General features: G+C 40.0%; 1 protein-coding gene across 3 annotated transcripts in view; it reads right to left on the bottom strand.

The window, feature by feature from the left end:
- Positions 1-13,023, bottom strand: part of LOC130274696 (tight junction protein ZO-2-like) — a 192,671-nt gene that overhangs the window by 32,346 nt on the left and 147,302 nt on the right. For all 3 annotated transcript variants that reach the window (XM_056523053.1, XM_056523051.1, XM_056523052.1), the window contains 2 exons: positions 10,125-10,335; positions 146-336 (listed from right to left, as the gene is read on the bottom strand). In XM_056523053.1, coding sequence (XP_056379028.1) covers positions 146-336; positions 10,125-10,335 — 402 coding nt within the window. The remainder of the gene's footprint in view (positions 1-145; positions 337-10,124; positions 10,336-13,023) is intronic.

The raw sequence follows: 13,023 nt of genomic DNA, 5'->3' as shown, positions 1-13,023 counted from the left end.
CTAGACTTTACACCAGGTTTCTGGCACATTTTTAAACTAGGACTTCTGTGATATAAGTTACAAAATATACTTGAACTGGTTTGAAAAAGTTACATGCAAGGTCAAAAGGAAAAAAAAAAACGAATAAAAGGATACATTTCATTACCTTCCCTCAGCATAACCTTCTCATAGGAAGGGAATCTGGTGCTAATCCATGAGAGTGAGGTTACATCATCACGACCCTTCTTAGCGTTCTTTTTTGCCCCAGCTCTTTGGGCTCGGTTCTTCCAGAAATCTGCACGGTCCCCAGCCACCCCTGTTCTTTGGGCATTCTGCACACTGGCTAGCTGATCAGCTCTGGAACATTAACAGCTCGAATCACAAAATAAGAAATCATATCATGTACCTCATGTGCATGAAACACAACATTAGTGTTACTGGAATATTTATTAGTCAAGAGGTTTCTTTAAGAATGCACAGTGTTACCATGTCACACCAGGTTGTAGTAATTTACAAAGTCTCTCTACGACTATTCTGATTTGGCCTTGTGTTTAGTCCAAGTCATGTTCATCAATAGGAAGTGTTCCTAGTGCTTTTGGAGCTATATACTCAGTGGGAGACATCTATCATTATTTGTGTATAGTAGAAGCATTTTACCCCTTTTCCCGAATTCTAAATTATGAGCAGAAGAGCTAAATTTATCAATCAAGCGCAATGAGCTTCATAAATTGCGGGTAAATATAGTGATCTCCTCAATCCACTCTTTGGAAAATAGAATCAATGATTTAGAGCATCTTGCTACGTTAAGTCCAAGATGGCTTATATTTGCGCAAAAAAAAACAGCTCTTGCGGCAACATTTTTGGTGTAAAGGAAAAGTACGCAGTTAATAAATCCATGTGTACTATAGATGTCACTCCAAGGTACCCTGATTCGGCCACATCTGAAGGACATGCTCTACCAAAACGTGCGCAAAAAAATGCACAAAAAAAGGGCTTGCGCAAAATTTTGCGCAAAAAAATATACACACAAAACAGGGGTAAAATCTTTGATACATGTCCCCCAGTATCTGCACTCTCTCACTAAATGTCTTCATGAGAAAGTTTTGCACATGAAACTTCCTAGTTGTTCCTAGGCCTTTTTTTTCTTTATTGAAAATTAACAGTACAGGTTAGCAGTTGGGCGCCTGCACTACAGAATGAACAGGGCCAGAAGCCTCTTCCTAGAGGAACATTTCAGTACAATGGTCCCTCAAGTTACATTATTAATTGGTTCCAGGACGACCATTGTATGTTGAAACCATTGTATGCTGAGACTATAACTCTATGGAAACCTGGTAATTGGTTCTGCTGCCCCTAAAAAGTCATTCAAAAATAGGAAAAAGTGAGGATTAAAGAAAAAATAAGAAGATTAATATAGATAAAACAAACCCTTACATATAAAAGTAAGAAAGATCTGCTGGAAGCTGTAATCACTGTCTATGTAGAGGACAGGAGCTTCTTCAGGGTCCTGTACAGGACAATGTCCTAAAAAATAACAGAGCCGCCCTCACCTGGAGCAGCTATCCCTGGGACAGGTAAAGAGTAGTACAGAACATATAGTACCTCCCTGTACTGTAGGGGGCGCTACCAGACACCAGTCAGTGCATGCACTTCAGTAATACAGGTGTTTTACCAGTGAATTCTCATTCTAATTGGTCAGTTCTTCAAGCCATTGACACGTTTACCAGATCTGGACTGTCCTTAGCATTGTATGTGGAGTCTGGTTTTAAGTTACAATATTTTCAACATACAATGGTCCAGAAAAGATCATTGTATGTTAAGGCCACTGTAAGTTGAGGGATGTTTTGTAATAAAAAAAAAATTAAATTTGTATCTGATGTATTTTCTTATGTCTTTATTTTATCTGCATGAATGCTTACTGAGGATTCTATATAGCATGCCAATTCATTACAATGAATTAACCACATCAACTATTACTTTTTTTTTTTTAATTTATACATTTTTTAGCTTTTGTGTTTGCAACATAGTCTGGACTGTCATTATGAACAAATTGTAAATTTTCATATAAAAAAAAATAAAAATAAAAAAATACATGGAAAACTGGGTTAATTCTTGCTTCCTTAAGGCATGTTCACAGGCACACAAATGCTTGTGTGATGCGCTGTGGCTTCCTTGCTAAGCCGTGGGCAGCAGGGGAGGATAAGCCCTGAAGATCCCACTGATTTCATTGGGAGCTTAATCACTAAATCATGAAGAAAAGAAGCAACGTTTCACTTATTTTTAGGGTGTTTCTCACACGCCTATTGAAGTCAACAGGAGCAGGGTGTTGGGCAGTGACACCAGTTTTGGACACAGAAATTGGCACATTTTACATGTTGAAATAACGCATCTTATGCTTGTGTGAATGCACCCTTAGTGGTTTCATTATTGCAGTTTTTGAGCCCTATCCAAAAGCTGGTGTCAAAGGTATGGGAAATATAAATTGAAGGACTTCTACCTGCTGGATCCAATTCTAATTTTGACTCAAAAAAATGCAGTGGCAGTGTTCTAAAAAAAAAACAAAAAAAATTGTATGACAATAGTCATAGGGTAACATCTTGTGATTGAGGGTAGAAAAATATTTAAATTCCCAGATAGTTTAAAATAGAAAGTAAGTTAATACTTAATGGGCTGGTGGCTTAAAGGGATACTCCGGTGGGAAAACATTTTTTTTTTCATTAACTGGCTCCAGATTTGTAAATTGGACAGTGTAGATCACTGAACCAGGGAGAAAAAACGGGACTCTTCTTGAGGTGCTGAACCACAGGAACCAATATTCTTAAAACAAGGATATTTATTGGAGAAGGATGCTACGCAAATCATATAGTGTTTCTAGCCCAGACAGGGCTCTTCATCAGGCATGCATGTGATAAGACTACTGTCATTAAAAACACTTCTGGGTAACCGGGACTCCCCCAGAACCAGTACTGGACATTATAAAATAGATAAAAGTTGAATACATACATCAAAATATAGAATATATATATATATATATATATATATATATATATATATATATATATATATATATATATATATATATAAACACTTAAGTCAAACCTGTATAGATACACTGCACATAACAGAGCAACCTCATTAAGTAAAATAGTGAAAAACATAGCTGGAGTAAGGTAATTACTGGTGTCGGGAGAAGTGCTGCAGGTACATGATTTGTGACCGCTGGCGGCACTACGCTGTCAGAGTAAGGAATGCCGTGCATCAATATTGTACTATCCAGACAGATGAAGGCAGAGCGCTGAACACACTGAGGTCAGAGGCAGTGAATGAATACAAGTCAGAGCTGCCAGATGCTGGTATCTGTGGTGTTAACAGATCGTGTCTGAAGCGCACTGGAGGGGTTAATATTGAGCTGACCAGTTCTGACAGGTAGTTTGTGTCATGTAAAACTGAAATGGGACTGAGCAGTATATAATCCGGATAGTAACCGTATATAATCCGGAGACTGGGCAAACAGGTAGTAGGATACACAGTAAAATCGATATGATATTGAATAGTATAAAATAGGTATTAAATTTAGTATAAAAATGATAAGTGTAATTTATGAATGGAAAGTAATAGTATAAAGAGAACGGGATTCTAATTGTATACGAGAAGGGATAAGAATAGTATCAATATGGTAATGTGAGGAATAAAAAGTGTACAAGAGTCACATTATGTGCGGTACAATGTCCGGTACTGGTTCCAGGGGAGTCCTGGTCCCGGTTACCTGGAAGTCTTTTTTGATACGTGTTTTTACTGACAGTAGTCCTCTTCATCAGACATGAATGCCTGATGAAGAGCTTTGTCCGGGCTAGAAACGCTATATGATATGCGTAGCATCCTTCACCAATAAATATCCTTGTTTTAAGAATATTGGATCCTGTGGTTCAGAGTCTCAAGAAGTGTCCCGTTTTTCTCCCTGGTTCAGTGGTCTCCACTGTCCGGTTCCAGACTATATTTCACCAGTGACCTAGTGCTCATATACCGGAGGGACAAGGTGGCTGCAGACCTTTTACATGACCATGCGCTCTCAGATGTTACATATAGGTAAGGTACCATCCTTTCCTACCTCTCCTATTTATCCATTGTTTTCATTGATCTGCATTATGTGCTCAACTTATTTGTTTCTACCTTTCTATTAACAGATTTGTAAATGACTTCTTTTAAAAAATCATAATCCTTCCAGTACTTATCAGTTGCTGTATACTACAGAGGGAGTTTATTTATTCTTCTCTGTCTGACCACAGTGCTCTCTGCTGACACCTCTGTCCATGTCAGGATAGGTTTGCTATGGGGATCTGCTCCTACTCTGTACAGTTCCTGACAAAGACAGGTGTCAGCAGAGAGCACAGTGGTCAGACTGTAAAGAACAACTCAACTTCCTCTGTAGTATACAGCAGCTGATCAACTTCCTCTGTAGTATACAGCAGCTGATCAACTTCCTCTGTAGTATACAGCAGCTGATCAACTTCCTCTGTAGTATACAGCAGCTGATCAACTTCCTCTGTAGTATACAGCAGCTGATCAACTTCCTCTGTAGTATACAGCAGCTGATCAACTTCCTCTGTAGTATACAGCAGCTGATCAACTTCCTCTGTAGTTTACAGCAGCTGATCAACTTCCTCTGTAGTATACAGCAGCTGATCAACTTCCTCTGTAGTATACAGCAGCTGATCAACTTCCTCTGTAGTATACAGCAGCTTATTTTATTTTTTTTTAAATATGAAGTAAACAAAACCCTATAACTCAGCTACCCAGGGTACGAGTTGTGCACTTTTCTGGCAAGAATCTGAATGAGATGTGCACACCTTCAGCTTCTCTTCCTTCCTAGATCATACACATCTGTACTGACAAACACGGAGAACTATAAATAACTGCAGAGTTCTCTCTATGAAAAGGCATGATACTATAGTCTTCTGAGAAGCATTTGACTGTTCTAACAAAAGGACAACACATTTAACCCCTTAAGGACTAAACCCATTTGTGAAATTCTGACCACTGTCACTTTATGCATTAAAAACTCAGATGCTTTTACCTTTTATTCTGATTCAGAGAATGTTTTTTTGTGACATTCTATTTTAACATAGTGGTACATTTTTGTCGTTACTTGCATCCTTTCTTGGTCAAAAATCCAAAAAGGTCATGAAAATTTAGCATTTTTCTAACTTTGAAACTTTCTGCTTGTAAGGAAAATGGACATTCCAAATAACATATTGATTCACAAATATAATATGTCTACTTTATGTTGGCATAATAAATTTGACATGTTTTTACTTTTTGAAGACAGAGGGCTTCAAAATATAGCAATTTTCAAAATTTTCACCAAAAATTCAAAATCTGAATTTTTCAGGGACCAGTTAAGTTTGAAGTGGATTTTAGGGGCCTTTCTGTGAGAAATACCCAATAAATGACCCCATTATAGAAACTGCACCCCTCAAAGTATTCAAATTGACATTCAGAAAGTTTGTTAACACTTTAGGTGTTTCACAGGAATAGCAGCAAAGTGAATGAGAAAATTCCAAATCTTAATTTTTTTTACACTCGCATGTTATTGTAGAGCCAAATTTGTGAATTTTTACAAGGGGTAAAAGGTGAGAAATCCCCCCCAAAATTTGTGACCCAATTTTTCTCGAATAAGGAAATACCTCATATGTGGATGTAAAGTGTTCTGCCGGTGCAGTAGAGGGCTCAGAAGGGAAGGAGCGACAATGCGATTTTGGAGAGTGAATTTTGCTGAAATGGTTTTCCCAGAACAGCAAAAAAACAAAAAAAAAAGACAAAAAAAAACAAAGCCCCCTGTGGTGCCAGAACAGTGGACCTGCCCCACATGTGACCCCATTTTGGAAACTACACCCCTCACAGAATTTAATAAGAGGTGCAGTGAGCATTTACACCCAACTGGCATTTGACAGATCTTTGGAACAGTGGACTGTGCAAATTAAATTTTTCATCTTCACGGACCACTGTTCCAAAAATCTGTCAGACACCTGTGGGGCGTAAATGCTCACTGTACCCCTTATTACATTCCATGAGGGGTCTAGTTTGCAAAATGGTGTCACATGTGGGGTCCATTGTTCTGGCACCATGGGGGCTTTGTAAACACATGTGGCCTTCAATTCTGGACAAATTTTCGCTCCAAAAGCCCAATGGCTTTTTTCCTATTTTCCCTTGTGAAAATGAAAAATTAAGGGTAACACCAGCATTTTAGTGAATTTTTTTTTTCTCATTTTCCCATCCAACTTTTTTTTTTTTTTTTTAAATACGTTTTATTGAAAAGTGAACAAACATGGGTGCCTCCAGCTGTTGCTAAACTCCCAGCATCCTTGGACAGTCAGTGGCTCTCCGGCAATGCTGGGAGTTGTTGTTTTGCAACGACTGCTGTACGAGACATTTTTCATTTTTATTGGGGGGACAGTGTAAGGGTGTGTATATTTAGTGTTTAAACCCTTGGTGGCGTGGCCTGACTGCTGTGGTGGATGGTTGCTAGCTAGCACAGCTACGTCTTACCAGATCCCACGAATGGCTAAATCAAGCTTTTTATCGCCCGATAATTACACCTACAGGTGCCTAAAGACTTACTGATCATGCCGGCATGTAAGAGAAAGATGGGACGGCAGGAGAAATTTTTTTCTTTCTACTTTTCCAGCACTACACAGAGGACCCAAGATGGTGCCGAGGTTCAGCCTCCCTCGCCTTCCTCTACCTCACAGCCTGCAGACAGGAGCCGCGCACCCTCTTCGGTCCCATTCCCTCCACGACGCTCTACTTCGGACCCGGCTCTACATGAAAGGTCACCGGGAACCACAGCTCACCCTGTCTCCCCGGCTGCCTCTGTCTCCTCCACCCGCAGCGAGATGAATCTTCACACTGGAGATGCCGCTGCAGCCAAGCAGACTAGGCCGGGATGGGACTCGCCAGTCAGGACGCCTTCTCAGAGCCCAGCAAAGCAAAGGCAGCGTCAATCTGCTTCTTCCCCTGCATTGGAGGTATGTGATTGGGATGCCTTGCCTAAGATCCCCTGCAGCACAGCTGATGAACTAGTGTTTAACCCTTTATTTTGTGTAGTGTAGTCTTTTTAGGGTACTTCATATCCAGCAAATAAAGGAAAAGAAGACACGGCAACTCACCAAGTAGACGACTGTAATGATTTGGTACGACATGTATGATTTATTCCGGCATCGGAGCAAAATCAGAACAGGTAAGACACGCTACAGCATGGAATGGGGAGAGTGGAACAGGTGCAGGGACAGGGCACCATCCAATTCTCGTCAGATGACGCTTCTTCCGGCCTCTCCTCTTCAATCTATGCAAGTTTATCTACCTTTGTGACGAAGGTGAAAGTGGGAGGGGCCAACTGACACCAGAGCAACAAGTGAGTAAACAATGTCTAAAACCGATAAGAGTCATGATTTTGTCACTTTTGTCACTGACTCCCTCCATTTTGTGTTGTCCCAGAATAATTTTTGCCATGACAAACAGTGGTATAAACAGGTGTAGGGGCCGGCGATTGGCACGCCCGTCTCCTGCACCTACGCAAATATTTTTTTGCCCACTTGTGAAGCTTATTATATTTTTTCTACCACTAACCCATTTTCCACAAATATCAAATGTTTTTACGATACGTGGACGACATTTTTATAGTTTGGGAGGGTACAAAAAATAAATTCAATGACTGTTAATTATTTGAACAGCAATGAGTATAATATGCTTTTCACTTTTGTCTTTGGAGACCAGTGTTTGGCCTTTTTAGACGTACCGATTGGCATAGAAAACAATGAAATTGTTACTACTGGTTACCGCAAAGAAATTGCCAAGAACTCCCTATTACAGTTCTCATCCTCGTCATGTATGAGATGGAGATGCAGCGAATTCCTACACCTAAAAAGAGTCAATAGCAACCACCAGCTTTATATCCAACAAGCTTCAGAATTTAAAACTAGATTCCGCTGTAGAACATATCCTAATACAGTAATAGAGAAAGCGTACAAAAGAGCTGAGTCCATCGACAGCTCGTTATTATTAAAAATACATCATACTAATGAAGAGAATAAACTGTTTGTTTTTTCTTTTGATAATACCCCAATGAACTCTGCAATAAAAAATGCCATTCTCAATAACTGGTAAATTTTAGAACAGGACGGAGACCTCCACAAGACAGCCATAAATAAACCTATCATCACATATAAAAAGAATACTACATTTGGAGATTTTATTAAGCGCAAGAAAAAGAAAAATATTTATAATAAAAGTACTTCTACTTGGCTTAGTAAAGCAGCACTCAATGGCAAACAGAACATCGCTATGCCCTAATTCAGACTAGGCGGTTGTACCATTCATGTCAAACAAATAATTACATGCCGCAGCACACATGTTGTCTATTGTATTATATGCCCTTGCGGCTTTGTATACATAGGCAAGACCAAAAGAAATCTATTTAAACGCTTTAGGGAACATCTATATTCCATAAAAACAGGGAAAGGTGTAAATCGTTTTATAACATATGAGGGACGTCCATAATTCCGACCCCTCATGCCTTAAATTTGCAGGCATTGAAAGGCTTGAGAAAATTAGAAGTACTGCACCTGTGGAAGTTCGTTTGCTCAAACAAGAATATAAATGGATATCAGTAGATGCTGTGCTTTAGGTCCATTAGGGCTTAATGAACGCAATGACCCAAGTGCCTTCTTATAATTCCCTGAATTGCAACTTTGATCTATATATTATCATTGTTGTTGGTTTTATTCATTGTTTACTCACTTGTTGCTCTGGTGTCAGTTGTCCCCTCCCACTTTCACCTCGGTCACAAAGGTAGATAAACTCATGTAGATCGAAGAGAAGGAGAGGCCGGAAGAAGAGTCATCTAACGTGAAACGGACGTTGCCTTGTCCCTGCACCTGTTCCACTCTCCCTCTGCCATGCTGTAGCATGTCTTACGTATTCTGATTTTACTCTGATGCCGGAATAAATCATACCTTCACAGTCGTCTACTTGGCGAGTTTCCGTGTATTCTTTTCCTTTCTTTGCTGGATATGAATTGCCTGATCGTAACAGACCCTGAGACTTGTATTAACAGACCGCTACAGACATCAGAGGCTTACTACTCAAACCATTTTGTTGCTTTAACCCTTGCAGTGCCTGGTGATTTTTTGTCTTTGGAATTTTGCTCTTTTTAGGGTACATTCGCACTGGCAGGGTTTACAGCGAGTTTCCCGCTGTGAGTATGAGCTGCGGCAGAAAATTTGCTGAAGCTCAAACTTGAAGCAGGAAACTCACTGTAAAACCTCCAGCTGTTGCAAAACTACAACTCCCAGCATGCACTGACAGACCTGCATGCCGGGAGTTGTACTTTTGCAACAACTGGAGGCACACTGGTTGGAAAACCTTGAGTTAGGTTCTGTTACCTAACTCAGTATTTTCCAACCAGTGTGTCTCCAGCTGTTGCAAAACCACAACTCCCAGCATGTACTGAGCGCCAAAGGGCATGCTGGGAGTTGGAGTTTTGCAACAGCTGGAGGCATGCAACTACAACTCCCAGCATGCAACTACAACTCCCACCGCTTAATGGTCTCCAAACTGGCCCTCCTGATGTTGCTAGGCAACCAACTACTACTCACCTCCTGGCTTCTGCAGCAGGATCACCACCCGCCGCACCAGCAGGAGGGCCCGCCGCCAATTGCCACCCGATAAAGGACCTCCACCACTGCTCACATCACAGTTCCCCCGCTCTGCCCGGACTACCTTGGGTGGGCAGAGCAGGGGAACCAAACTTTAACCCCCCTGCCCCCGATTGGCTATTTATCGGTCGCTTCTGACCGACCAATAGCAGGGATAGCACCCCTGCCACCTCACTCCTATCCCTTCACCGTCTGAATTGGCCGGCGATCGCCGATATGGGTGGGGTTCCCCTCGGAAATATGACGAGATGCCTACTGAACGATCTCAGCAGGCATCCCGGTTAGGTCCCCGCCCGGCGAGCGGTGGGGACTGGAGAAACGCAGGGCATACCTGTACTCCTTAAGGGGTTAATAGAGGATAAACGTTAAGAAGGAAATTTAAGGTGTGCAGCAGATGAAGGCATATAAAAGAGTTTGAACAGCCCTACATACCTGCTTTTACTAGGAATAAGCCCTTTCTCCAGTTCATTGGCAATCCTGACAGACAGCCAGTTGCCCAGTTTTCCATCGTACAGTGTGTCAACCACCCTAAATATCTCGCCTCTTGTGAATCCTAGGAACTGTGGACCTTCTTTTTCATATTCAAAATGGGTTCTTATAAAGAATGAATCCCCACGGCCACATGCAAGAATATTTTTGTATACTAAAAAAATAAATATATTAGAAATACATAAAATGAGTAGCATTTCTATTAAAACCAACTGATGAAGTCAAAACTTGTTAAAATAATATGAGCTTGCTTAGCAATTTCATTTATGAGAATGATAGGATTAAAATTACAAATCTATATAAACATCCATGTATATGTATCAAAAATAAAAACTTAAAATGGACATTGAAGAAGGCAGCAAAAAAAAGGTATTTACAAATAACATCAACGAATGTAAAACATGGTATCATAGGAAAAAATACAACACATAGCAGAATTATAAACACAAATTTACTTAAAGGTGTATTGCCATCTCCAACAGTTATCCCCACTCGGCAATGTGAAAGAGCACTCTGTTTATTTAGGAGTACATTTTCTTTCTGTTTTCCTGAGCGGTGGGGATTCCAAGGGGTCATACTCCAACAGGTAAGCAAGACATTTTATATCTTGTGAAGATGAAGACGCACCTTTAACCCATTCAGGACTGGGACATTTTTGGCCTTACAACCAAGGCAGATTTTTTAAATCTAACCTGTCCCACTTTATTGTTGTGGTAACTTTGGCACGCTTTAACTTATCCAAGTGATTCTGAGATTGTTTTTTGGGGACATATTGTACTCAAAGGAGAACTTCCACAGGGTAGGGGAAAAGTAGCTGACCTCCTGACAGGGCCCCGGCTCTCAGTGAGGAGCATGTGCTCCAGACGGCATGAACTCCATTCACTTCTATGGGAGTACAGCACTCAGGCATCATCAACGCTCCCATAAAAATGATCAGCTACGTATCCCCTATCCTGTGGATAGGGGAAAAGTTAAAGGGGTTATCCAGGAATAGAAAACGGATCCAATTTCTCTCAAAAACAGCTCTCAGTCTGTCTCCATGTTGGGTGTGGTTCTGTAGCTCAGTTCCATTGAAGTGAATGGAGCCGAGTTGTAATACCACACACAACCTGGGGACAGATGTGGAGCTGTTTTTTGAAGGAAATTAGCTCAGTTTTTCTATACCTGGATAACCCCTTTAACTTTTGCTGGAGTTCTCCTTTAACATTAGTGATACATTTTGGTCAAACTGGAAAAGTTAGCATTTTTGTGAATTCCAGGTTAACTGCTTGTAAGAAAGATAGTCATGCCACATAAATAAGTTATTCACTTTCACATTTACAATATGTCAACTTTATGTTGCCATCATTGGTTTAAAGGGGTATTCCAGGAAAAATACTTTTTTTTAATATATCAACTGGTTCCAGAAAGTTAAACAGATTTGTAAATTACTTCTATAAAAAAAATCTTAATCCTTTCAGTACTTATGAGCTTCTGAAGTTAAGGTTGTTCTTTTCTGTCTAAGTAATCTCTGATGACACGTGTCTCGGGAAACGCCCAGTTTAGAAGCAAATTCCCATAGCAAACCTCTTCTAAACTGGGCGGTTCCCGAGACACGTGTCATCAGAGATTACTTAGACAGAAAAGAACAACCTAAACTTCAGAAGCTCATAAGTACTGAAAGGATTAAGATTTTTTAATAGAAGTAATTTACAAACCTGTTTAACTTTCTGGAGCCAGTTGATATATAAAAAAAAGTTTTTTCCTGGATAACCCCTTTAATGTTCTTTTACTCTTTTAGGACTTTATGGGCCTAGACGTTTGGCAGCAATTTTTCGAAATTTTTGTGAATTTCAAAATTAGATATTTTTAGGGACCAGCTCAGTTTTGAAGTGGATTTGAAGGGCCTGTATGTTAGAAACCCCTAAAATCCCTCCATCATAAAAACTGCACACATAAAACCATAAGTAATCAAAATGACATTTGGGAAGTTTATGAACAACATAGCTCAAATTTCACATGCTTAATAAAGCCTTGAGCCTTTCATAACTACGAATTAACATCAGTTAATTTATGTTAAACTTTTGGTATCCTTAAGCTAAATGATGTTATGACATAAACGATCAAATGTTTATATATAATGCAACATTTTTTACAACACATGCATTATTAATAACCTTGTCTTTATATGGACAAATATATGTTAATTTGTTCTATATTACATTCCAAAGTCATTGTTGAAATGTTCCTTTTGTTTAATTCTTATTAAAAAAAAAAAAAAGAAATATCAAGTTAAACGGGAAGTTTATTAACCCTTCAGGTGTTTCACAAAAATTAAAGCAAAGTGGTATTCAAAAAAGTAGATTTCTTATGCTTACCGTAAAATCTATTTCTTGGATCCATTGGGTGACACAGAGACTCTGATGACTCTGAGCTAATCAGTTTAGTCCCAAAGCAGTAGGAGAGGACAGACAGAAAAAGAAACCAGCAGGTGTCCGGGGGAACCAAACAAAAAAGAACTGAACACAACCCCTCGGACAGAAAACCGAACCATAGCCACAAACAAATGGGTGGGTGCTGTGTCCCCGCCATGGATCCTCCGAGAAAGAGATTTTATAGTAAGCATTAAAAAAAAAAATCTACTTTTCTCGGTCGGCTCCATTGGAGGACACAGAGAACGTGGGATGTACCAAAAGCTGTCCCTGGGGTGGAAAAAAACATAATCAGGCAGAAGACTGAGCCACTGATGACCCAAACCAGCATCTGCGGACGCAAAAGTGTGCACTTGGTAGAATTTGGTGAAAGTATGCAAGGACGACCAGGTGGCCCCCTTGCAGACTTTTAAGGCCGAAGATATATGGCT

Source organism: Hyla sarda, chromosome 1, assembly GCF_029499605.1.
Source record: "Hyla sarda isolate aHylSar1 chromosome 1, aHylSar1.hap1, whole genome shotgun sequence".
Lineage (NCBI taxonomy): Eukaryota > Metazoa > Chordata > Amphibia > Anura > Hylidae > Hyla > Hyla sarda.
This window is presented reverse-complemented; position numbering and strand designations above follow the sequence as displayed.